This window comes from Delphinus delphis, chromosome 10, assembly GCF_949987515.2.
Source record: "Delphinus delphis chromosome 10, mDelDel1.2, whole genome shotgun sequence".
Taxonomy (NCBI): Eukaryota; Metazoa; Chordata; class Mammalia; order Artiodactyla; family Delphinidae; genus Delphinus; species Delphinus delphis.
The window spans coordinates 100,016,869-100,043,929 of NC_082692.2; the positions used below are offsets into that span (position 1 = coordinate 100,016,869).

The following is a 27,061-nucleotide window of genomic DNA, read 5'->3' on the forward strand; positions in this document are numbered from 1 at the left end:
CATAACCCCTCATAGTAGAGGCTTATTTACCTCAGTTCCTATTACCTAATACAGCCAATAATGTCTCACTTCCAACAAAAAATTTTAAGTGTGCTAAAAAAGGTAAGGGAAAACCCCACAGTCTGATAAGACAAAGCACATATCAGAACCAGATTCAGATATTACACAGATGTTGGTGTTATCAGATAGAAAACTAAATGATTAATATGTTAAAGAGTCCAGTGGTAAAAGTAAATAATATGCAAGAACAGATGGGTAATGTCAGCAGAGATAAGGAAACTCTAAGAAAGATTGAAAGGAAATGCTAGAAATAAAAAAGACTAACAAACAATGCCTCTGATGAGCTCATCAGTTGACACAGCCAAGGAAAGAATCAGTGAGTCTGGAGATAGGTCAATAGAAACTTCCCTACTGCAAAGCAGAGGGAAAAAAGAATGAAAAAAACCCAAAAACACCGAATAGAACATCCAAGAACTATGGGACAATTTCAGAAGAGGTAAAACATGCATAATTGGAATACCAGAAGGAGAAAAAAAACGAGAGACTAAAGAAAAATATTTAAAGTAATAATGGTCAAGAACTTTCCAAAATTAATGACAGTCACTACACCACAGGTCCAGGAAGCTCAGAGAACACCAAGCAGTATAAATACCAAAAATATACACCTAGGTATATCTTATTCAAACTCTATAAACCAAAGACAAACTTGAAAGAAACCAGAAGAAAAAACCATCTTACCTATAGTGGAAAAAAGAGAGCTGACTACTCATCAGAAACCATGCAAGAGGAGAGTGGAGTGAAATAAAGTGTTGAAAGATGCCTCCCAACCCCCAACCTAGAATACTATATCTGGCAAAATTATCCTTCAAAAGTGAAGGAGAACGTTCTCAGATCAGTAGGAAATGCATCTCATCCACCTTTTGCTTTTCAAGAAATTGAGGTCCAGAGCTCTCAAGTGGCTAAACTAGAAAGGAGTGGATCCCAAAATCTCCTTTTTTTTTTTTCCTTTTTGCAAGTCAGGTTTTTAATTTTGTTTTTTTTTTTAAGTCAATGTTAGAAATTGCTTAGTTCTAACCCTTCACTTTAAAACTGGAGAAGTTGAGAGAGCAAAACTGACATATTTGAGGTTGAACAGAAAGTTACTAGCCGACTTGGTGTTCAAACTCAGCTCTCCTGAATTATTTCCTACTGTAAGTTTGTTGTCTGAATGATTGAGTTTGAGCCTATATAAAATATTTTCCCCTGGCGGAGGGGAGAAAGACTTGATTCACAAATCGTGAAAACCTTAACGTTCCAACAGGAGCTTTAACGCTTAGGCGTACGTGCCGGCTCCCACCGCCCCCGCCTAAGGAAAACTCTGCCAGCCAGTACTACAAGTCCCAGGCCGCTCCGCGGCGCGCGCGCTGCCCGCCGGGAAGCGTCTCCTGTGAGTCTGCGCGGGAAGTGGAAATCGGCGCTGAGGAGAAGCGGCGAGAGGGCCGCCCGGGCGGCGTCAGTTTAGCTGGTCTCTACGCGTTGCTGGGCTCGCGGCCGGCGGTCCGGCCCCTCCGCCGCAGCCGCCATGTCCATGAAGGGCCGCTTCCCGATACTCCGCACCCTGCAGTACCTGGGCCAGGGGGACATAGTGTTCAAGGAGTCGGTGAAGGTCATGACGGTGAACTACAATACGCACGGGGAGTTGGGCGAGGGCGCCAGGTCAGTCCGAGCCGCCGGGTCCCACCAATAACTTGCGAGTCATTGAGACCCGGCGCTGCGCTGGCGCCAGGGCCCCCATTGCACGGACGGGCAGCTGCCCCGGGGTTCCACAGCAGAAGAGGACCTCAGGGCCTCGTCGCGCCGGGTGGGGGCGGCGCTGACGGGGAGGCCGAAGCCTCCTCAGCCACCCGTGCCCCGCGGGCGGCGCGCGGTCCGGGTGGAGACCAGCCCGGGGCGACCGACCCGCTGGGGTCCGGGCTCTTCCACCTGCTGGCTTTGGGAGAGTTGCTTTTCCTCAGTGTTGCGACCGGGGTGATACCTATGTCTCAGGGCCGATTTGGGGGTGTAGTGGCAGGGGTAACAGCTGCTGGCATTTATTGAGTACTCGTACGTGCAGCGCGTTTCTGAATGCTCCTCGTGCACTAGCTCGTTTGATTTCTGCATAAACCTCGCTGTTCTCTTCACTCCAGGGATGAAGGAACGCAGGAGGTTAAGGAACTGGCTTGTCCAGGGTACCATAGTCAGCTGGTGAGGGGGCGGTTCTGAAAGGGGGCTTCGTTCTCGAAGGACTCGTGACCCTTAGAGTGAAGGGACTGTGAGCTGCGCAGCGGCCCCCGCCCCAACTCCTTAATGCTTTTCAGCCCGCAGCAGAGTCGGGATTCATTGAATGGATCTTGCAAGTGAAAGGTTTGAACTGAACCTCGAGGCAGCAGCAGTGCTTTGGGCTTTTCAGGTGTTAGGCATAAATTTACTGAGTGCCTCGTGCTGTTGCTGGGAATTCAAGGCCTGTCTTACAGAAACTTTGGGATTGGGTGTGTGGGATGGATCAGAGTGAGCCTGGAGAGCAACTCCCTGTGGAGGGTGGTCCCACCATGGCGCGGCCTTCAGTGCAGGGCTGTTCAGGAGAGCCAGCAGCTACCCCCTAGCCGTTTGCTTTCCACAGGTCAACGCAAGAACTTGAACCTACTTGCGTGGGGTCAGCTGGGATGAGGGCTTCCTAGAAGACTCAGTCTTAGGGCTGAATAGGCACCCAGATACTCCTGCGTAACCAACTTTGCATCCATCCATCCATCCATCCGCACCAGGAGTCACAGGGCAGAGGCCAGGCAGGTACAAACAAAGGAGAGAGACAGTCTGGATGGGCCTGCAGTAAACTGAAAACGTGCCCTGCCTCACGGGGCCATTCACTGCTTGGCTACATCTTAGCTCTTTGGGCTCCATGGAGAATTTCTGACCTGTCAAGGAGCCAGAAATTCAGATTTTTATGTAAATCTTTGGTTTTTAAATGGTCAGCCAATCAAAATAGGCCTGCACATACTCGCATGCTCAAGTATTTTCATACTCTCTGGGTAAATAGGAGCCAAACAGCCATTCTGTGTTTCACTGTTCCTAGTGATAAGGGCTTGACTGTCCCACCGGTGCCCTTCGGGTTTGAGCCTGTCAGACTTGCTCTTTGTAGCCCCACCGGCCTTTCTTTGCTTGTTCATGTGCCCTCAGCACTTCATCTGGCCCTCCATTCCAAGTGCCAGTGGCCAGTACAGCGCCGGGCTAGCAAGTCTTAGGGTATTTGCTGGGTGTGTGGGGAGCTGCCTTATTCAGAGTCTGAGAGCTAAGTTCCTCCTCACCTCTGCCAGGTGTTCTTGCCCTTAAGATGCAATGGGAGAAGTAACAGCTGCTGGAATTTATTGAGTTCTGTGTCCAGCCTTGTGCCTCAGGATCCAGGTGAATTTGATAGTGATGGAGCCCAATGCTCACAGCCCTGATTGTTTGACTTACTGGTCATGTGACCCAGGGCAGTTTACTTTTCTGGCCGTTTTTTAAAAATTAATTAATTAATTAATTTTTGGCTGCGTTGGGTCTTCATTGCTGCACGCGGGCTTTCTCTAGTTGTGAAGACCTGCATATGTCTTTTTGAATTATGGTTTTCTCTTGGTATATGCCCAGTAGTGGGATTGCTGGGTCATATGGTAATTATTTTTAGTTTTTTAAGGAACCTCCATACTGTTCTCCATATTGGCTGTATCAATTTACATTCTCACCAACAGTGCAAGAGGGTTCCCTTTTCTCCACACCAGCATTTATTGTTTGTAGATTTTCTGATGATGCCCTTTCTAACCCGTGTGAGGTGATACTCATTGTAGGTGATACCTCGTTGTTTTTTTAAAATTTATTTATTTATTTATTTTTGGCTACGTTGGGTCTTTGTTGCTGTGCGTGGGCTTTCTCTAGTTCTGGGGAGTGGGGGCTACTCTTCGTTGCGGTGTGTGTGCTTCTCACTGCAGTGGCTTCTCGTTGTGGAGCACGGGCTCTAGGCGCACAGGCTTAGTAGTTGTGGTGCACGGGCTTAGTTGCTCTGCGGCATGTGGGATCTTCCCAGGCTCGAATCTGTGTCCCCTGCTTTGGCAGGCAGATTCTTAACCACTGTGCCGCCAGGGAAGCCCCCTCATTGTAGTTTTGATTTGCATTTCTTTAATAATTAGTGATGTTGAGTATCTTTTCATATGCTTCTTGGCCATCTGTAGTCCATTGATTCGTTTGCAAATATTTTCTCCCATTCTGAGGGTTGTCTTTTCGTCTTGTTTATGGTTTCCTTTGCTGTGCCAAAGCTTTTAAGTTTCATTAGGTCCCATTTGTTTATTTTTGTTTTTATTTCCATTACTCTAGGAGGTGGGTCAAAAAAGATCTTGCTGTGTTTTATGTCCAAGAGTGTTCTTCCTATGTTTTCCTCTAAGAGTTTTATAGTGCCTAGTCTTACATTTAGGTCTTTAATCCATTTGGAGTTTATTTTTGTGTATGGTGTTAGGGAGTGTTCTAATTTCATTCTTCTTTTTATATATAAATTTATTTTTTTAAAATTTTTTAATTTTTGGCTGTGTTGGGTCTTCGCTGCCACATGTGGGCTTTCTCTGGTTGTGGTGAGCGGGGGCTACTCTCGGTTGCGGTGCACAGGCTTCTCGTTGCAGTGGCTTCTCTTGTTGTGGAGCACGGGCTCTAGGCACAGGGCTTCAGTAGTTGTGGCACGCGGGCTCAGTAGTTGTGGTACGTGAGCTCTAGAGCGCAGGCTCAGTAGTTGTGGTGCACGGGCTTAGCTGCTCCGCGGCATGCGGGAACCTTCCCGGGTCAGGGCTCTAACCCGTGTCCCCTGCATTGGCAGACAGATTCTTAACCACTGCACCACCTGGCAAGCCCTAATTTCATTCTTTTACATGAAGCTGTCCAGTTTTCCCAGCACCACTTATTGAAGAGGCTGTCTTTTCTCCATTGTATATCCTCCAGAGGCAACAACTTTCAACTCTAACCATTTGATTAGAGTTTTACTCCCATATAGTTAAATACCATACTTAGAGAGCTCCTTACTTTCTTAGCTTTAGGCTTTATCTGTTGACTTGTCACTGTGGAAGGCAAGGATTTAGCTCTTCAAGAAGCATTGCTGTTCCCTACCGCAGCACATGCATACTACTCGACGCCCCCCCATCCTCCCAATATAGTCATTTAAGAATTTTGGATAAATCAGTATTCACTGTTCAATTATTATGACTTTGTAAACACTGTACACAGTTGAGTCAAATACTTTGATTATTTTTCCTTTTTGTTTTTGCAGTTTTTTGTTTTCCCTGGAGTTATTGTCATTGCTTTTGTTTTAACTGCAGATTCTGCCCCAATTATGGACATCTCCCCAAGCAAATGTCACACAGTCAGACCTTCTGTTGATCCTATCTTTTTCTTCTTGAGACTAAACTACAAGCTGCTATCTGGACTGGTTGTCCTGCGTTGCCGTCACGTTGGCATAAACACTGAGGCACACAGCAGTAACTTGCTCTGGGTTATATACAGCTGGGAAGTGGTGAAGCCAGGCAACCACGCTTCTACCCGTGTACCACTCGCACCTTTCCATCGTCTGGTATGGGGAGCAGGGTGGCAGCAGGAAGCAGAGAATGCATTTAAATTCGGGTTATTGGGGAGGCTTTAATCAAGAGACTAATTGCAAAGGTGCAGGCAGAATCTTAACCACTGTGCCACCAGGGAAATCCCTTGCAAAGGTTTTAATGTAATCAAATTTATCTGTGTTTTAAACCTTCTGAGTTTAGAGGTTTCTCCACTCCTTGATTGTAAAAGTATTCCCCATGTTTGTTTTCATGGTTTCATTTATTTTTAAATTGTGGTATAATTTACATAAAGTGCTCACCTGTAGATACACAGCTTCTCATATGAGTACACTGCAGCTGTCACACCAATCAAGACCAAGGACATTTCATGGTTTCATTTTTATATTTATACTTCTGTTTTGGTGAGTTTTAGGCTAATATGCAACATGAGGTAGGAATATAGATTTCTTTTCCCTAAAATGACAAACCAAGAGTCCCAACACCCACATTCAGACAACACGTTAGTGGATTCCTGAGACCTGCTTTTCCTACCTCCACCTTTTCGCGGGGGGGCAGGGTCCTCTTAGAATCTGATGAGAGTTCTGGACTTTCTCTTTAGAAGAACATACAGGTGCATACAATTTTAGGTTAAAAACTCTCATGGGTTTAATTTCTTCTGTTTTGCAGGAAATTCGTGTTTTTCAACATACCTCAGATCCAGTATAAGAACCCCTGGGTACAGATCATGATGTTTAAGAACATGACGCCAACACCCTTCCTGCGGTTCTATTTAGGTGAGCGCAGGGCCCTCTGCCATGGCCCAGGCCTGACTTGCCTCCCGTGTTCCTCCTGTGTGGCAGTCAGCGGGGGCTGAGATGGGAGCACTTGTAAACCTACGTTGGTCCTGTCACCTTGGCTGTTATACCTGGCACACAGTGACTGCACAGATCTGGTCTGTCCCTCTCCAGCCGCATCTCCTGTTGCTGCCACATCTCCTACATAGCCTCATGTCATATGGGCTAGTCTTTCCAAATTCCCTTGCTGCACTGTGCTTTGTTGCCTTTGCTCATGTCGGTTCCTTTGCTGGAAATCCCCTTTCTACTTTTCTTTGCTTAATTAAAAAATAAATCCTTTGGGACTCAGCTTGGGCACCATTTCACTCAGGAAACCTTACCTACACCTTAGATTGGACTCTCCCTTCTCTCAGGGCACGTCTCTCAGTGCTGGCCACATTCTCTTGAACAGTGTATGTGCCTGCGTGTGTCCTCTATGGACCATATGCATTTACATGATGCTCTCCTGTCCCTGTGAGGAGCAAACATGAAGATGTATTCAGTTAAATTGGGCTCAGTGCCTGGAAGTCAGAAGACCATATATTCTAGCCCAACTCTCTACTCAGTCATTCTGATCCTGAGCGAGTAATGTTCCCACTTACATATTTCTAGGGGAAGGCAAAACATCTTCCTTACACAGTTATGAGAATCAAATGAAGTATAGACTGGGAAATTCGTCAGGAAAGAAAATGATGATGTTCTTTCATTCGTTCAGCAAATATGTATCAAGTTCCTGTTAGGACCCAGGCACTGTTCTAGGTGCTTGGGGTGTCAGGGGGCCATACAAAGAAAGATCTCTAGCCTTGTAGAGATGATATTCCAGCAGTAGGAGATAGAATGAACAAGAAACTCAATAACATGGTTTGTTAGAAGATGAGTGCTATGGAGAAAAGAAAAATAGAGCAAGGTGGAGGCGAGGAGAATGGCGAGGAGAATGGTGGTCGTTGGCAATTTCGTGTATATATTTCGTGTTGGCGTTTTAAAAAATTAACTTTATTGAGGTATAATTTACCCATAATAAAATGGACAGGTCTCACGTGCATGGAGTGATGAGTTCTGATAGATGTGACGGGCCTGTGTCACTGTTTCCCAGTGAAGACCCAAAAAGTCTCCCAGTACTGCTTTCCAGTTCCCAGTCCCAAGAGGGGCAACCACTGTTAGCAGTTCTTTTTTTTTTTTTGGCCGCACTGTACAGCTTGTGGAATCTTAGTTCCCCGACCAGGGATTGAACCTAGGCCCTCAGCAGTGAGCACAGTCCTAACCACTGGGGCCGCCAGGGAATTCCCTCTGTTAGCAGTTCTTTCACCATAGACTAGTTAGTTTTGTTTCAGAACCTAATATAGAATCTCACAGTATACGTTCTTTTGTGTCTGGTTTTCACTTGTCTTTTTGAGATTCATCCACGTTATGTGTATCAGTAGCTTACTCATTTTTATTGCTGCATAGTGCTCCATTATCAGAACATACCACAGTTTATCCATTTATTTGTTGATGAACATTTGGGTTTTCTATAGATGCCAAGACAGAGCTACAAGTATGAGGTTTATTGGAGATGGGGGGCAGGCAGGGAGTCTTCAGATGGCAAAGCACGTCTGACATCTCTGGAAGGAGGTCTGGCCAGGAGACGCCTCAGATGAGAAAGTCGGGGCTGGTCGGTAGGAAGCTCTGGCTGCGCGTTGGGCAGAAGCGGCAGGTCCTGGACGTGGACCTGGGAGAGCCGGGTGGGCTTGGCTCTGCTGCTGCTGCAGCGGGTCTCAGAGACTCCTGCAAGGAGGGTCTTGCTCGAGGTGGGTGTTAGCGGCTGCCTGCCGAGGGTGGTTTTGGGAAGGTGCATGTCGCTGTGGACCTAGGTGTTCAGTTCTCCTGGGCACAGGCTCAGGATGGGCTTGCTGGGCCACAGAATAGGCACGTGACCTTAGAAACCACCCAGACAGGCCTCCAAAATGGTTATGCCATTTGTCTCTGCAGTCCACAGGGTGAGGGGTCCTGCTGGCCCCCCATCCTCACCCAAACTGGTCCTATTGCTCATCTGCATTTCCTGTGGCTGCTGTAAGATCACCACGAGGTTGGTGGCTTAAAGCAATACAGATTTCTCATCTTAGTTTTGTAGGTTTGAAGTCCAACATGGGCTAAAATCAAGGTGTTCGCAGAGCCTTCCTTCCTGGAGGCGCTAGGGATGAATCCATTTCCATGCCTTTTCCAGCTTCTAGAGGCCCCCACATTCTTAATTTATTTATTTTTAAATTCTTTCTTTCTGTCTTATTTTTGGCTGTGTTGGGTCTAAGTTGCTGCACGTGGGCTTTCTCTAGTTTCGGTGAGTGGGGGCTGCTTTTCTTTGTGGTGCGTGGGCTTCTCATTGCGGTGGCTTTTCTTGTTACGGAGCATGGGCTCTAGGCGTGCGGGCTTCAGTAGTTGTGGCTCGCGGGCTGTAGAGCACAGGCTCAGTAGTTGTGGTGCATGGGCTTAGTTGCTCTGCGGCATGTGGGATCTTCCCAGACCAGGGCTTGAACTCGTGTCCCCTGCACGGGCAGGCGGATCCTTAACCACTGCGCCACGAGGGAAGCCCGAGACCCCTACATGCTTTGGCTCGTGGTCCCTTCCTCCATCCTCGAAGCCAGCTGTGTTCGTGTCTGGCCCTCTCCAACAGTCACACATCCCTCTGACCACAGCCCAGGAGGGTCTCCAACTTTAAGGACCTTGTGATTAATGGGACTGTAAGATTATCCAGGAGAATCTCCCCATTTCTGGGTCCTTAGGTTTAATTTCTTCTGCAGAGGCCCCTTGGCCACGTCAGGTGTCATATTCACAAGTTCTGGGGGACTAGGTGGGGGTATCTTTGGGGGCCATTCTTGTCATCACATAAGTCTTTTCAGCCATTCCAGTGCCTGTATATCTCCTTGACATTTTAATTTGCATTTCCCTGTATCTTTCCATGTGCTTATTGGCCATTCATTTATTTCTTTTGTAAAGAGTCTGTTTGGATCTTTCGTCCATTAAAAAAAAAAAAGTGGGGGGCTTCCCTGGTGGTGCAGTGGTTGAGAGTCCACCTGCCAATGCAGGGGACACGGGTTCGTGCCCCGGTCCGGGAAGATCCCACATGCCGCGGAGCGGCTGGGCCCGTGAGCCATGGCCACTGAGCCTACGCGTCCGGAGCCTGTGCTCCGCCACGGGAGAGGCCACAACAGTGAGAGGCCTGCGTACCGCAAAAAAAAAAAAAAAAAAGTGGGGGCTCTTTTCTTGTTGAGTTGTTCATATATTCTGTATTCGGTTCCTTTGTGAGATGTATTGTGAATATTTTCTGTCTGTGGCTGCCTTTTCATTTTTTTAATGGTGTCTTTTGAAGAGCAGAAATTTTAATTTTGATGAATTCCATCTTATCAGTTGTTTTCTTTTATGTTTAGTACTTTTTATGTCCTGTCCAAGAAATCTCTGCCTACCCCAAAGTCACAAAGATTTTTCTCCTGTGTTTCAAAACTGGGAGAGTCCTAGATTTACATTTAGGTCTATGATCTCGTTATTTGTGTATTAAGTGAGATAAGGATTGAGGTTCATTTTAGGTGTTTTAGATTTGGGATATTCAGCTGTTATAGCACCATTTGTTGAAAGACAGTGCTTCCCCTTATTTAATTTCCTTGGCACCTTTGTCAGAAAAATTGACCATGAATGGATAAACAAAATCCGTATATTCACTCAGTGGAATATTATTCAGCCATGAAAAGAAATGAAGTACTGGCACATGCTACAACACGAATGAACCTTGAAAACATGCCAACGGAAAGAAGGCAGATGCAAAAGGCCATATAGTGTATGATTCCATTTGTGTGAGGTGTCCAGAACAGACAAAGCCATAGGGATAGGAAGTGGTTGTCAGGGGCTGGGGCTGGGGTGGTGTGGGGAATAGGAAGTGACTGCTTAATGGGTACAGGGTTTCTGTTTGGAGTCATGAGAAAGTGCTGGAACCTAGATAGTGGTGATGGATGCACAACATTGTGAAGGCATTAAAAACCACCAAATTTTACACTTTAAGCTGGTTAAAATGGGAGAATTCCCTAGAGGTCCAGTGGTTAGGACTCCGTGCTTTCACTGCCAAGGGAGCGGGTTTAATCCCTGGTCAGGGAACTGAGATCCTGCAAGCTGCATGGCACAGCAAAAAAAAAAGAAGTATAATTGATGTACAGTAATATTATGTAAGTTACAGGTGTACAATATAGTGATTCACAATTTTTAAAGGTTATACTCCATTTATAGTTGTTGTAAAATATTGGCTATAGTCCCCATATTGTACAGTATATCTTTGTAGCTTATTTTATATATAATAAATATATATATAATAGTTTGTACCTCTTACTCCCCTACCCCTATGTTTCCCCTCCCTCCTTCCCTCTCCCCACTGGTAACCACTAGTTTGTTCTATCTGTGAGTCTGCTTCTTTTTTGTTATATTCACAAGTCTGTTGTATTTTTTAGATTCCAAAAATAAGTGCTATCATACAGTATTTGTCTTTCTCTGTCTGACTTAATTTCACTTAGCATAATGCCCTCCAAGTCCATCTATGTTGCTGCAGATGGAAAATTTCATTCTTTTTTATGGCTAAGTAATATCCCATTGTGTGTGTGTGTATAGTACACCTTTATGCATTCATCTGTTGATGGGCATTTAGGATGCTTCCATAGCTTGGCAATTATAAATAATGCTGCTTTAAATATTGGGGTGCATGTATCTTTTTGAATTAGTGTGGTTTTTTTCGGGTATATACTCAGGAGTGGAATTGCTGGGTCATGTGGTGGTTCTATTTTTGGTTTTTTGAGAAACCTCCATACTGCACCGGTATACATTCCCACCAACTGTGTACAAGGGTCCCCTTTTCTCCACATCCTCACCAACCTTTGTTATTTGTGGTCTTTTTGATGAATGCCATTCTGACAGGTGTGAGGTGATATATGTCATTGTGGTTTTTTGAGTTGCATTTCCCTGATGATTAGGTATCTTGAGCATCTTTTAATGTGCTTGTTGGCCATCTGCATTTCCTTTTGGAAAAATGTCTATGCAGTTCTCCTGCCCATCTTTTAATCAGGTGAAGTATTTATTTATTTACTTGGCTGTGCCAGGTGTTTGTTGCCACAAACTTTTAGTTGCAGCATGCGAACTCTTAGTTGCAGCATGTGGGCTCTAGTTCCCTGACTAGGGATCGAACCTGGGCCCCTTGCATTGGGAGCACAGAGTCTTAATCACTGGACCACCAGGGAAGTCCCTCATTTTGTTTTATGTTTTCCTTTGCTGTACAGAAGCTTTTTTTTTTTTTGGCGGTACGCAGGCCTCTCACTGTTGTGGCCTCTCCCATTGCGGAGCACAGGCTCCAGACGCGTAGGCCCAGCGGCCATGGCTCACGGGCCCAGCTGCTCCGCGGCATGTGGGATCTTCCCGGACCGGGGCATGAACCCATGTCCCCTGCATCGGCAGGCGGACTCGCAACCACTGCGCCACCAGGGAAGCCCCTGTACAGAAGCTTTTAAATTTAATTAGGTCCCATTTGTTTATTTTTGCTTTTATTTCCTTTGTTTTAGGAGACAGGTCCCCCCAAAATATTGCTGCGATTTATTTCAAAGAGTGTTCTATGTTTTTTCTAGGAATTTTATGGTAGCTAGTGTTTATATTTAGGTCTTTAATCCATATTATTTTTGTAGATGGTGTTAGAAAATGTTTTAATTTCATTCTTTTACATGTAGGTGTCCAGTTTTCTCAGCACCACTTATTGAAGAGAGTGTCTTTTCTCTATTGTATGTTCTTGCCTTCTTTCTGGTAGATCAATTGACCATAAATGCGTGGGTTTATTTCTAGGCTCCCTGTTCTGTTCCACTGGTCTATGTGTCTGGTTTTTTTTGTGCCAGTACCTTGCAGTTTTGAATACTGTAGCTTTCTGGTGTAGTCTGAAGTCAGAGAGCATGATTCCTCCAGCTCTGTTCTTCTTTCTTAAGATTGTTTTGGCTATTCGAGTTTATTTCTGAACTCTTCATCCTCTTTAACTGAGCTGTATGTCTGTCCTTATGCTAATAGCACACTGTCTTGGTTTTTGTATTTCATAATATGTCTTAAGATCAGGAAGTGTAAATCCAACTTTGTTCCCCACCCCCCCTTTTTTTTCCAAGATTAATTTGGCCCTTGTAGGTTCTTTGCATTTCCATTCTGACTTTAAATCTGCTTGCCAGTTTCTAGAAAAAAAGCTTGCTGGGATTTTGTTCGGAATTATAGATCACTGAGGATAATGGACATTTAAAAAAATAAATTTATTTTTGGCTGCACTGGGTCTTCGTTGCTATGCACTGGCTTTCTCTAGTTGCGGCGAGCGGAGGCTACTCTTTGTTGTGGTGCGTGGGCTTCTCATTGCAGTGGCTTCTCTTGTTGCGGAGCATGGGATCTAGGCACGCGGGCTCAGTAGTTGTGGTGCACAGGCTTAGTTGCTCCGTGGCATTTGGCATCTTCCTGGACCAGGGCTCGAACCCTTGTCCCCTGCATTGGCAGGTGGATTCTTAATCACTGCGCTGCCAGGGAAGTCCCTGGACATTTTAATAATATTGAGTATGTTTTGTGACTACTGTAAATGGTATTTTTAAAATTTTCATTTTTCAGTTCTTTGGTTAGCACCAAACAACTTTGTAGAAGTACCGCTGATTTTGTACATGGGCCTTGTGTCTTGCAATCTTGGTAATTCATATTTCTAGAAGTTTTTATTTTCTAAATTCCTTAGGATTTTCTACATACACAGTCATTACATCTGCAAATAAAATTCTTCCTTTCCAATCATTTAATTATTTTTGTGTGTGTCTTAATTCACTAGCTGATGTGGCTGTAAAATTTTGCATTTTTACTAGTAATTTAGGAAAGTTCCAGCTACTCTGCATCCTCACTAGCACTTGGTATTGTGTTTAAAAAAATTTTAGCCACCTTAATATCTCACTGTAGTTTTATTTTGTATTTTCCTAATGACTGATGATATTGAGTATCTTTTCATGTGCTTATTATTATCCATTTTTGTTGTTGTTAAATGTTTATTCAGATATTTTGCCCATTTTTTCTTTGGATTGTCTTTTTGACATTGAATTGTGAGAGTTCTTTAGTCAGGCTACAGGTCCTTTATCAGATATATGCTCTTCTTCCTCACTGAGTTGTCTTGTCATCTTTGCTGAAAATAAGTTGACCATAAATTTAGTAAGAGTTTATTTCTAGACTCAGTTCAGTTCCATTGCTCTAGGCTGTTCTTTTGCTCAGTACCACACAGACTTGATTACTGTAGCCTGTGGTAAAATTGAAATTGGGAAGTGAATGTTCGCCCATTTTCTTGTTTGTCAAGGTTGTTTTGGCTGTTTTGGGTCCTCTGCATTAATTTTAGGCTCAATTTTTCAGTTTTCTACAAAAACACCTGCTAGGATTTTTGATAGGGATTGACTGAATCCATAGACTGATTTGGGGAGGATTGCCATCTTAACAATATTAAATCTTTCTATCCATGAACATGGAGTTTCTATTTAAAATAGTATGCATGCTTTTGTACATACCTAAAGTTTATGTGTGCTCACATCTAAAGAAATACGGAAAAAGGGCAGCATAATTGGTTACATAAACACTTGTTTGACCATTAAAATGTTTCTCCTCTAAAAGCAAATCCCAAATCACCACCATTTGAGGCCAGGGAGTGCCTTGCTGTGTTCTCAGCTTTCTTTCCCTCTTCCTCCTGTTTCCAGATTCCGGGGAGCAAGTCCTTGTGGACGTGGAGACCAAGAGCAATAAGGAGATCATGGAGCACATCAAAAAGATTCTGGGGAAGAATGAGTGAGTTGTTGGGCTTGACCTGGAGAGGTGCAAACGTCTTGGCCCAGAGATTTGAGAGGGAGGAGATGGGCGTGCTGGGAGGGGTGTTGAGAGGGCGGACTCTGGCAGGAGCCTCGGATGCTGACCAGAGAGTGGGCCGGAGTCTGTGCGCCTGAACCTCTGAGCTGCAGCTCCCTGCACCGTGAAGACAAAGATGGTCCTTTCCTCCTGGGTCCACGGGAAGCTGAGAGGCATCTGAAATGTGCGCCCTTGTGGCTGTGACCATGTCCCTCTTGGGGAATCTCAGCTTGGAGCTAGTGGGTGACCAACCCCAGGGCCTGCTGTGACACATTCCTTTTCTTCCCATGAATGGAGGGAGGGAAGATGGGAAAGTCTGTCTTGAGAAAGCGCACGAAGGCACTTCAGGCCCCTTGGTCCTGATTGCCTGTCCTCAGAGCTGGGGTCACCCCTTGCTACCCTTCACCAGGGTGCAGGCCTTCCTGCGCACTCCCAAGCCCCGGAGGCCCGGGGGGAGTAGGGAGCAGCGTAGGTCTCCCTGGCAGATGCTGGGGCTCACGGCTGAGAAGTCCCCCACTTCCCAGCAGCTTGGAGCTGTGTCACCCACGCCTTGTTGCTGTCTGTGTTCTTTGGCAGGGAAACCCTCGAGAGAGAGGAGCAGGAGAAAAAACAGCTTTCTCACCCAGCCCACTTTGGCCCCCGAAAGTATTGCCTGCGGGAGTGCATCTGTGAGGTGGAGGGGCAGGTGCCCTGCCCGGGCCTGGTGCCATTGCCCAGGGAAATGACAGGGAAGTACAAAGCAGCTCTGAAAGCCAGTGCCCAAGACTGAGGCCCCAGAAAAGCCCCTGGTCCTATTCCCCGAAAGACTGAAAATCTCTTTGCAATAAAAGGGTCTCCTTTACACACTTGTGTAAAAGTGTATGGGGGGGAGGGGAGGAGTTGGGCTGTAGCCAAGCTGCCCAGTGAACACCCTGCGCCATCAGGGCAATAAATGCTTCAGGATCACTGAGCAGTGTGGCATGAATCCAGTCTGATAGGCCTTTGTAGGGAGGGAAGGTGTAAGGCCGCAGCCTGGTGACATCTCGTCTCAGTCCTGCAGCCCTTTCCTGGTCTCTACTGGCTTCGACTCTTCTTCCAGGCCTTGCTCTGGAGAATAATGAAGAACTGCCGCGTCGCGGTCTGGCCGGAGCTGTCTGGCTGGTGGTATAGACGTCCTCTCCAGTCAGGCTCTTTGGGATTTTTCAGAAATCCCAGGGCAAGCCTGTGTGCAGCGCTCGCTTTTTAAACTAAAGCCAACTGACCACTGGGGCGAGGCTGTGCCAGAGGCCAAGAGGTCCCAGTGGAGGCTCAGACCTGCCTCCCTGGCAAGGAGAGGGCGCCCCCTGGTGGAGGGCGCTACCCTCTGGCTTGGTCAGCCTTCATTTACTGAGGTTTGGAAGAGGGTGTGAGGTGTCACTGGGGGTCTGCCTGGGAGTTCTTTCCTCACAGGACACTGATGTTGCTGTCACTTCAGTTGTATTGGTTTCATTCCTCAGGAGACACCAGGGCCCTCTAGGGTCACCTTAAGATTAGGAGTGAAGGACTTGGGCTGAAGCCAAAAGCTCCCTGTGAGATGGGAAGAAAGGTAGTCCTTGTCCCAGTGTGCGACTGGGATGTTTTATGTAAGTGTTGCAGACTACCTCATTAAATTGGGGGAAGTTTGGCTCCTTTCACATATGGTGCTCAGGTTATGTGATTTTGTACCAGACCTGTGTTCGGGGTGATGGTGTAAACGTTGGGGTTGGGGGGAGGTGGGCATGTGGGTCTGATGTATAATGGGTAGCTGTCCTGAATGACCACAGGCTTATGAGGGTTGTTTAACTGAAATTCAACACTTTGGTGCTCTCTCCCCCGTCACCATTTCCGAGGGCGGCTAGAAAAACCTGTCCCCCATCCTAATCCCTCCCTGGGTGCTGGTCTCAGTTCCTGCCATGTTTCTGATACTGCTCCCAGCTGGTGGCAGCCATGGCCTTCACAGTGGCTGACTGGGCTTTTCAGAAAGAGTTGTTTCCTCTTGGCCTTGTCTCCAGAGCTAGTGAGACAGAAGGACTTACGGAAATGGCCCTTCCCTCCATGGTCCACAGGGCGCCCCCAGGGTTGCTAAATAGGAGGATCGCCCTGAACTAAGCTAGTTTTTGACCCCTCTTTAGAGAGAGAATAAATGTCCAGTGCCTGACACGATGGTGCTGCTGTTACTGTTTGTGTGGACTATTTTATAGGTAGCAGGTAACATGCATGGAGATAAACACCACTGGGGGGCATTATTCCTTTGTCATCTATTTCCTACTTTATTAGTGGTAAAAAGATGGGTTTAAATTTACAAAAATGGGAAGAAATTAGTAGAGAAGATTGCTGTGAGGATCTTTTTTTTAATTTTATTTTTTTATACAGCAGGTTCTTATTAGTTACCATTTTATATAAGTGTATATGTCAATCCCAGTCCTCTCATATGAGGATCTTGTAATTGACACATTTTCTTAATTCTGTCTGCATAAGCAGTGTTCACCAGATGGTTTTTGGCCTTGTTCTACTGAAGTGACCAGTTTTCTTCTCATCTTGAGTTCTACCTGGCAAAGCCACTTAAAGCTATTTGGCTGCCTGTGGGTTCTGCCATGAATCTGACTTTGGACCTTAGAATCCTCATCTGTAAAATGAGAGGTCAGATGACATAATGAGCAAGTTCTAAACTTCTGAAACTTTAAGAAGACGTTTTTACCCTGGATAGCAAATATCCTTACAGGAAGCGTCTGCCGGTTTGAGGCCTGGCTCTGTGCACATTTGTCTGTGCCAGCGATCTGTGCGTCCGGAGGCCCAAGCTGTGCTCTGCTCTGCTCCAGGAAAGTCTGCGTGGCTTCTGGACACCATACCAAGGAGTGGCTCCACTGGGAGGACGCAGAGGGGATGGTCCCGCCAGCATTTTCGTTAAAGGTATTTACAATCCAGTGGACCAATCAAATGGACCATCAAGGGCTAAGTCACTTTTGGGCAAGGCTAAGGTGGGGTGCAAGCTGTAGGGGTCTGACGACCAGGGTGCCTCCTTGCCACCTACCTGGGGTTCAGGCAGAGCATTCTGGGTGCCTCTGGGGGTCAGGCATTACCGATGTTACTATTACGAGGAGAAATGAGCAGGATGCACATTAGTTTTTAATTCACTTTAATAGTATAAACCTCTTTTAGGTAGTAGTATTAAGCCACAACAATAATGCCACATTGAAACAGCATTTAATAAAATGCATAAAGCTAACTCATGCACTGCAATACTCTATATACAAACACAACAATGCAAATTCTTCGAGACTGAAGACATTGATTAGATATAAAATTCAGTTTAAAAAGAACATGCTGTTTTTTAAATGCCATCGCATAAACATAGCTGATTTCAAGCTATACAGCTTTCGACAGATTTTAAACCTGGAATTAAAATGTGATGGCATAAACAATATTTTCTATATTGTGAAGGGCAGAGGTTACAGAAACGGTCCCAAAAATCTAACACCCAAATTTTCCTTTAACACACTTCTTTTGAAAGGGCTGGTAGTGCAGCTACATTTTAACAGACAGCTCCAAACTACAGGTAAAAACTATGGTTTGTACTATGAAAATGTGCAGTTTTCAGTTATAAAACTAGTTGAACACTGGTTTACAAGATAATTGGGAGAACGGAGAGAGTGTAGAAAAATACTCCAGCACTTGAGTTGTGTGTGGCAGCAGCATTTAGAATCCATGAGTGCTCTGGTTGTTAAAATGATAATTGACTACACTTTCCTAAAGAAAAGCCATTTTTAATGTAAAGACTACCATTTCTAATTGTTATCCAAGTGTTAAGCTTTATCACAGTCTGTCAATCGATAAATATTGCTGAGCCTTTTTTCCCAGCATTTCAGAATTATTATTGGCTTCTTAACTGAAAGTATAGCTGGGCATTAAAAATATCTCAGACATTCCTCACCCCCAAGATACTTTTTTTAAACTCACAGTTTAATTATTCTTAGATTAAAGTTAAGGTAAATAGCCCCAAAGGAACACTTTTAAAGATTCATTTAGAGACTGTCAGGCTTCCACTTGTTTTAACTGGAGAGCCACGTTCAAATAGTGCGATTGTCACGACAGGCAAGGACACGGGAAAGGTCGAACAATCACTGTGGGATGAGGCCAGTGAAGTAGCAGGAGCTTTTGTCACATCAAAGCTATGGGAAGCTGAAGGCTAAACGACCCACCATCTCACAAAAGGCACCGAGTACTGTGGTCTCAATGAAGTATTTTCAAACATTTCAGTAAGCTTATTTTTTTTAAAAAGTAACCTGTGGATTACGTGAGTTTTTGCAGTTATCCAGTGATTTCTTTCAGCAGGCCAGCTTTCAACCTTCCCACCATTCAGGTCTCTGCTTACCAGGTGCATGAGCAACTATTGCTGGGCTGGGCCCTGGCTCCTGAGTGCTATATCTCAGTTAAAGCCCGATTAATGGGAAAATTCCTCAGAATAGACCTGGACAAGGAAAATTTGGCATTTGTAGCTTTAAGGGTATACATCTGTATAAAAATGCAATTTTTATCTGAAATTTAAAAATTTTAGAATCATAATTCATAGAAAGGAATAAGGTCAGTGGATTTCGTTCACATGCTATATATACAGTTAGATAATTTAAGATTTGTAATTTGTATACCATAGAAATCAGCCATCAACATTCATGCTTCCTAGAGAATAGAAAGCAATGTTATCCTGCCAGGGCCTTTCTGTCTGGAACTTGCCCTGGTGCAGAGTGGACACTGACCTCAGGGCCTTTCCCAGCCAGGCTCACCCAAAGGAAAATGGAGTTAAAGTCTCAGCAAATCCATCCTGCTGAGGGGACCATGGAACACCCACATCAATTTACTGTAGAAACTCTATCATAGATTCTCTGTAAAACAAAAGGAAAGTCTGGATACGTGGCTACATGTCTGTATACATAATATATACATCTATGTACACATACGCTATATACACTGTACATATAGAGAAGGTATAAACACATGTACATTCAGTCAGTCACACAAGCCTATAAATCTGTACACACACAATGCCGCCGAAGGGACCCCAGGGCTGAACACACAGAAGTGCCTGCTGGTGGGAGGCACAGGTGAGGAGGCCCAGGACTCTGTGTACAAAAGACTCATCCCACTCGGTCATGATGCGGAGCTAGCTTTGCAAATTTACATCAAAGTTAAGACATTTTCCAAGAGCCGCACAATCTATGGAGAATGGAAGTGGGACAGTGAAGGATGTGAGTGTGTGCCCTGCTTTCTCCGGCCTTTGCAGGCTTTGAAGGGCACCATCCTCCAAAATAAAGGTGAGCATCAGAAGATGCCGCCTTTCATGACCTGGACTCAGAAGAGTTGTAATGTCACCTTCAGCCCCATTGCACATAAGGCCACTTCCACTGGAAAGTGGGCAATGCGTTTCCAGGCTCTAATCTGATCAGGCCCTGGAACTTGGATCCCCATCCAAAGGCTGCTTGTCAGGCAGAGGGCAGGGCTGGGAGCAAGACTGCTCTGCTTGGTGTTCCCTCAAAGGATCAGGATAAAGAGCACTAGGTACAACGAGAGCCCTTCTAGTTCTTGGCTCCCTGCCGTGGCTACCCCCAAACAAGCTAGAAAGCCAGTATGCAGTGTGGCTACAGCCCTGTGCCCCAGCGAGGGTGCTGCCGCCACATCGATCAGGGAGCCATTGGTAGCCGTGTCCATTGCCACCACCTTGGGAGAGAGTCTGCATTTAATACTGATGCTGACAGGCTAGAAAACGATCCCTCTTGAGGGCGATTACATAACATCTTACAAGTGACTACACCTGAAATTAAATATAAAAACTCAAACAACAAAAGAACCCTGACCACAGCCTCAAGGCAGAGGTTAGACAATAAATAAGGTAGCCTCCCCGCCCCACCCCAAACACACACACACACACACACACACACACACACACACACAAATCAGAAGGGTGGTAACATACTTCCTTAAAAATACTTTCAAGGAATAACATGGAAAATATTTGCTTGAGTAATTTGGTCTTTTTCTACATCTCTTCCGGTCCTGTTTTATGATTATATGTAATGAACTCCACAAATTTCAATAGATAACTGTCCAACATTATCTGAAATACCGATGGAAAAGAGCCCACTTCGTCAAGAAGCAGTGGTGTACGTCTGTCCCCACCTCCCTTAGGTACTTTCCTCACGGAGGGAGGGGTGGCTGGGCCAGGATTTTCGTGGCAAAGAATCCTGATCCTGGCTTATTTCACTCAGATGCAGACTACTCAGGGCTGGTCTCACTGTACTAAATCAGAGTTTCAAAAACTACTAACAAGGGTTAAAAGCCTGGTCAAAGTTGAGCCCAAATATTTACTTGCAATCTCTTTAAATAATTCTTGACTCTGGGTTTCTTTTAACCAGTTTGACAAGAGAGAATGGACCTGCTGTCAAAGGCTTGAGATGATCTGGAGTGGCGAGAATTCAGGTAGTGTGGAGCTGATTTTTACGGAAAAGTCCACTTCAAAGTAAGGCCAAGGGGATCTAGGAAACTAATGAGGAGTGTTCAAAGCCCAAAATGGTCCACTAGAATCAGCCATCAGCAGTGAAGGGACTCAGGGAGCAGGACCAGCTTAGAATCAGCTTTTCTCCCGAGCTGTCCTGCTGGAGTGGGGCATATGCTTATCCAGGTGTTCACTGGCTCCCTGCTGGTACCACCTTCTGTTCCCAGCAGAGACTTCAGTCTAGGTCTTGGCTAAGCTGCCCTCATACCTTAGCAACCTGAGTGTAAAAGCCTCACAGACACAGGACGCCCAGGGCAGCCGGCCAGTGTGGACCTTTTCACCATCACCGAGAGCTCAGACCTGAAAGATGTGTGACACAATACGTGTTCCCAGGGAGCTGCTACAGGATCAACAGACATGCTTACATCCAAAGTCAAAAGAACAGAAAAACAGGCAACTCGCTATGTAAGATGCACACAAGTGCTACAAAATACCCTCTGCGAAAATCCTTAGCCACTTTTTGCCTTAATTTTGAAACTTAAATCACTTCAAAGTTAGAAAACCAAAAATTTAAGCTGTCAAAATTAAATCCTTCCCATTATTTTATAACAGGTACCCCCACTATTCTCCAAAATTTGCTCCCAAGGCATGAACGATAAATGACATAATCAGATCCAAACAGGAATTTCCAAGTTGGAGACACTGTTCCCACTGATTCCCACTAATGACTTCCATAAGTGCCGCCGCCAACTGCGGAATAGAGTCCCGTCTTGCCATAAGCCCGTGGCGGCAGCCCGGCACCCACCTTGCTCTCCTCAGCTTTACACGGCCGTGGATGCCTGGAGGCAGGGGAGTGAGTGCACTGGGGTCTTTTGGGGTATCATCTGATCAAAAGGTTCCAGAAATACAAGTTTAGCCTCACACTGTATTTTCTTAATCTGGGCTACACAGAAAGAAAGTACAGGTACCTGAGGCAGCCTTGCTACTTTTCCCAAATGGAAATGTGAGCTGCTGCTTCACAACCAGGGGAACTATGGGCGCTTTTCTCCGACTAAACTTCCCAATAACCGCATTCTGTTCTTGTAAACAATAGTCACTATCACTTACAAGGAGAAAGAAGATGATAACTTTGGTGATTAAAGGTTGTTTTTAAGGAGCATGCAGCCTGCTTCTACATCCATCATGTAAAACGCTCCAGAGTTCGTCTGCTGGCACAACCGGGGGAACCCAAGTGCGTGGTACGCCAGGATCATTGAGGGACCTGCTGACAGAGGTGCTGAGCCTGGAGACACTGAGAAACATGCCACTCAGCTCCACCACACCTGCTGCCTGGGCAGGCAGCAAGACCCGCACCACAGTCCACCTCCCAGTTCGGACCGAAGTGCAGGAACACAGGCCCTTCCCAAGGGTTATTTGGGATGGAAACTGCTGAGAAGGGAGCCCTCGCACTCCTCCACCTGAAAAACATGCAACCCCCCGCCACACTGTAGTCGGGAGGTCCCGGCAAGGGTTCAGAATGCTCACCTTGCACTTTTTGGTCAGAACGCTCCAACTGCTGTAAGTGATGGAGGTGATTCGTGGATGTTTTCAGTTGCTGCAGGAATTGGCAGTTAACATCTTACTGGTTTAATCCAATTCTGAGAACCAGTCACCAGAAGAGGCCCGAGTTCAGAGGAGCCTGCAGATGCCCGTCACAGACCAGGACCAGAGGTCAGGGAACCTGACAAGCATCAGCTCTGGCTGAGGAAGCTTCGAATTCAGGTCACCACGATTGTGCCACCACACTCCCCCTGACTGCACGTACAATAAGCTGCATCTTCATTCATTCCCGGGAATTTAGCTCTACACCAGCAACATGTGCGTACAGTTAGGAATGACGCCTTCCTTCCTTAAGCATAAATGATTGTCTCCTGTAACCCTATTGCATTTTCACAGAAATCATTAGTATTTCGGCAAAAGACATACACAGTTTTCCATTTGCCCTGCACACAGGCAAGATGTTGCTAACATTACACATTGATAAGAAGTGCTTAGAAAGTGCTAATATCATTACCCTGGTAATTAGTAGCTATTATTTCCAAGGACGTTTTTAATATATACACACATACTGTTGTTCTCTTAGGTTCTTTTAGTTTTCTTTAACTAGTCTCTGACATAAAACTTTGCTTTTTTTTTGCCCTTTGAGAATTTCTAAATAAAAACTGAGTTAAAAGATTGTTCGAAAATCTGCTTCATCAAAAGGCATTAAAACATTTCTTATGGCAGGAAAGGATCCTACTAGTCTTTTAGTTGCTACTGTCTGGGATTAACAGATAAGAAGAAACCAGGTAGGAAATAGCTAAGATACTGGAAATATTTGCACATACCAAAATACCACTACTTATTTTCTTTGTATTTGAGCGGTCCTGGGCGGATCCTGTGCTCCTCGGCAGGTGTGAGGTGTGCGCTATAGGCTGGCTCCGGTGATCTGGCCGTTATACTCTGCTGTCTCCATCTTGAGGATGTAGGGGATTATGCTGTCTATTGAAACATTGCCGATGAGACCAGTAAAAAAAAGTTCTTCTGTTATGTTGGAGCTCATCAGCCTGAGTGCTGGCAGGCGGACGAGAATCCGGGCCAACCTGTAAGAGGAAGGGTCATTAGAGAAAGGGGGGTTCGCTGCACTTCAGACTTCACCCTGGATAGGCTCCCAGGGGCCCTGTCTGCACTGCTCGGAACTGAACCAAACAAACACATTCACTGTCCCACCCTTGCTTTTCTGATTTCAACAGTTCCTCTTGTAGGAGTTTATCATGAGTGCAAAGATTATGTACAGATATGTTCCCTTCATTGTTTATAACGACTCTCCTCAGCCCCACCAAAATGAAAAATCTGAAAACCTGTCAGTGGAGGGTAGGTTAAAATAAAGTATGGTGCCTCCATATAATGAATCACTACATATTCATTAAAGAGGATAATAAAGGTCTATATCCACTGATAAGAATTCCATGACATACAGCTGAATAAAAACTTAAAAGAAGGATGTGAGGGCTTCCCTGGTGGCTCAGCGGTTAAGAATTCGCCTGCCAATGCAGGGGACGTGGGTTCAAGCCCTGGTCCAGGAAGATCCCACATGCTGCAGAGCAACTAAGCCCGTGTGCCACAACTTCTGAGCCTACGTGCCACAACTACTGAAGCCTGCGCGCCTAGAGTCTGTGCTCCGCGACAAGAGAAGTCACCGCAACGAGAAGCCTGCGCACCGCCACGAAGGGTAGCTAGCCTCCGCTCACCGCAACTAGAGAAAGCCGGCGCGCAGCAACGAAGACCGAAGGCAGCCAAAAATTAAAAAAAAAAAAAAGAGGATGTGAAACAGCAAGTACAGCGTGACCTCACTTGCGTATATTCCTTTGTACGTATGTGTGTAAATAAAGTACTTGGAAGGATGGTCACCAGAATGCTAATGGTTGACCTCTGGGTACTGGGATTTGAAGTGATTATATCAATTAAAACTTTTTCTATATTGCTCTAATTTCCAGTGTTCTTTTAGCATTGTAATTAAAAATAAAGCAATAAGATTTTTATTTGGAAGGAACCCCGGGAGGGCACACCATGACCCTGTCCTGGCAGGTCACTGAACACTATCTGAAGCATCTCGTGGATGGGCCATTTCCATAGCCAGCACCCAGAGCGGTGGGCACCAGGACGCAAACTGCAGGCCAGCCCAGTCTTGAAACGACTGATATTTTCATAAGTAGGGAAATGATGAAATTATGGCATCTCCTTAGCCATGGAAAATGATTTAGAAGAATGTATACATGCCCACTGAATATTAAGTGAAAAAAAGGTCACGAAACCTTATTTTCTATTTTCTGATTCCAGTTGCACATACTAAGAAATTACTGGAAGTAAATACATAAAACGTTAACAGGGAAGTGGTATTTACAAAGAGCTAAAAGTTTTCTTTTTGCTTTCCAGAATGTTCTAATTTTTTCTACACTGAACGTTATTTTTGAAAGGGGAAAATATATTTGTATTATGAAAGCAGTATTCCAGCACCATCATCCATTTGCCCAGCCATGGTGTCTGGCAGGGCACCCAAAGGTGCCAAGGGGCCGACAGGCTGAAGGGTCTCTGGAAGTCAGCAAAGGCCAGTCAGGGAGGATATCTAGCTGGGCCTTAGACGCTGGCTAAGGTTCCTATCAGCAGAGATGCAAAGGATGGGAGAGGATTTCAGGAGGAACAAACAGCATGAGAAAAGGCCTAAGGATGGGACAGAGTAAAGCAATGACTGTATAAACAGGACGCAACCATTCTAGGGCCTTTTCTTTGGGAACTGAGTGTTCCCGAGTGCTATGAGAGAGCGCCCCTGCTCTCATTTCTGGCCCCAAATCACCTACCTGGCTTGCCCTCTTCTCCCCCAGGGTCCCTGACTGGACCAGGAGTAGTGATTCAGGAATTTTTCAGAAACATGTACTTTCAAAGGCCAGAGAGCTGCCATTGTCAAGGCAATTCTTGTGTGCTGGTGCTCTGCCAGCAGCCCCAGAGGAGCCTTTTCAGCCTCTTCTGGCCACAGGCTCTGTGTGGATTGGGCCCAGAGCCTCCTCAGGGGACAGCACGCCCACACGCCTGGCTGTATGAGCTCTGGTGTGGGTGTGTTACCACTTTGTATGCAATGAGACTGAAACCATTCTAGATTCATTGTGAGGTCTTCAGTGACTCCAGTAGAAAATGGATCCTGCTTTGGCAAAAGCTGTGTCTGGCCATGGCGGCGTGCCTAAAGCAGAGGCAGGCTCTCTGCCAGCCAGGCCCGCCACAGGCCCCCAGTCACACCAGAGAAACTGTCCCCCTGGGGCTGGGGCACTCAGGCCCACAGGGCACCTATTGACTGAGGTCTGTCTGCAGAGGACATGATGGGGGAAGGTGGGGAGGGAAACACTATGCTTGACAGGCCCCAGAAGTTCACATAGCCTCCAGTGGGTTAGAAGAGGTCACGAGGAAAGAGCTCTTCCACTCCTCAGCTGGAGGGAAAGCCTGCCAGCACATTCTGCCCTATTTCAGAACAACTTTCCTGGTCAAAGCTGCATGAGAAAGGCATACAGATAACATTTTTTTCCTGCTGCCCAAACATCATAAATTTTCACCCAAATAAAGGAACTTGAAAAAATCAGTTTATGTGAGGATTAAATTACTACTTTGTCCAACCCAGTCACTCTTTCTAGGGGTCAGATTTGGCTTCTGTCAAGGAAACCCTTTTGTCTAGCACCGTCTCCTCAGTGAATGCGGGGCAGGCGGGCAGAGCTGCCGACTGTTCTGGACAAGCGGAGTCTCCGTAAGAACTCATCTCACACACAACATCAGCCCCAAAGGAGATCACGGCTCCCAACCCCTCAAATTAAAGAGCAATAACCCAAGGTCTCACCCAGTCACCCAGCAACACTGGGATGGCCTAGGACTCCTGACCCTCCCCACTCCATTTTCAGCCGTAAAATGCAAGAATTAAAGTGTGATCAAATGGAGGCTCTACCAGGCTGCCAGCAATGGGAAGGCCAATGTAACTGATATCTGCAGCTACAGATCCAGCCTCGCCCCCATCGTGCCCGTGTGCCTCACCGGTAGGTGTCTTCCGAGTAGGTTTTCTGAACATAGTCCTGCAACTCCATCTGTGCCTTTTCTTGGAATTTTTCAATCTGGCTTGTGCTGGTCAAACCTGGATGATCTGAAAAAATAAAAGTACCCCAAATTGTCTTCTGTATTTGGAAAGCCTCATTTGCAGACGTCTCAGTACTTATTTTTAGTAAAACTTCTGACAAATTTCTCAAGTGCAATAGATTGAGCTCTGAAGGCTGGTCTAGTTTGGATACTCTTGCTAGAACACTGGCTCTTCCTCTGTGCTCTGCCACACCTGAAGGTTCCCAGGAGAGGTGTGGCCCCTGGGTGCTCACACCAGCCTCAGCAGCCCCACTGGGGCTGGTTCTAGACCTGTGGCTTCCTTCCTTACTCCAGACAACATATACCACATGAAATTAGAAATTATCATCTGCTCTCTAGATATTTAATCACATAGTGTCTCCCACTTTTATTAGCTATTTTGTTATTCATGAGTAGGGGACCAGGGCAGTGGGACAGAGAGGTTAAGCTGGGTCCACCCCTGCTGTCAAGGACAACAGTCACCAAGTGGCCTCTCAGGTGGCTCAGAGAGAAGAGCTGACGGGGAGTGAGTGAGGCCAGCCCGGTCGACCCTTACTTTCCACCAACAGTCCCGCTGCCTCTTCTTCATCTGCTGTGACCACACCTTTTGGCATGCCCTGCAGCTGCTGCTG

At 45.9% G+C, this 27,061-nt stretch overlaps 2 protein-coding genes across 6 annotated transcripts in view; one reads left to right on the forward strand and one right to left on the reverse strand.

The window, feature by feature from the left end:
- Positions 1-1,439: 1,439 nt before the first annotated feature.
- MRPS25 (mitochondrial ribosomal protein S25) lies at positions 1,440-24,287 on the forward strand. Of its 2 annotated transcripts, XR_009520935.1 has the most exons (6): positions 1,440-1,695; positions 6,249-6,355; positions 14,134-14,221; positions 14,855-17,185; positions 20,683-20,746; positions 21,856-24,287. XR_009520935.1 is itself a non-coding variant. In XM_060023108.1 (4 exons), exons 1-4 carry the CDS (start codon positions 1,562-1,564, stop codon positions 15,045-15,047), a joined length of 522 nt encoding a protein of 173 aa, XP_059879091.1. In that variant the 5' UTR covers positions 1,440-1,561; the 3' UTR covers positions 15,048-17,571. The 2 variants fall into 2 exon arrangements, 1 of the variants encoding a protein (XP_059879091.1); XM_060023108.1 differs by lacking the exons at positions 20,683-20,746; positions 21,856-24,287 and having other exon boundaries at positions 14,855-17,571.
- NR2C2 (nuclear receptor subfamily 2 group C member 2) overlaps positions 23,209-27,061 on the reverse strand; it is a 77,359-nt gene continuing 73,506 nt past the window's right edge. For all 4 annotated transcript variants that reach the window (XM_060023107.1, XM_060023104.1, XM_060023106.1 and 1 more), the window contains exons 13-14: positions 26,352-26,457; positions 23,209-23,383 (exon numbers count right to left, since the gene is read on the reverse strand). In XM_060023107.1, coding sequence (XP_059879090.1) covers positions 23,209-23,383; positions 26,352-26,457 — 281 coding nt within the window. The remainder of the gene's footprint in view (positions 23,384-26,351; positions 26,458-27,061) is intronic.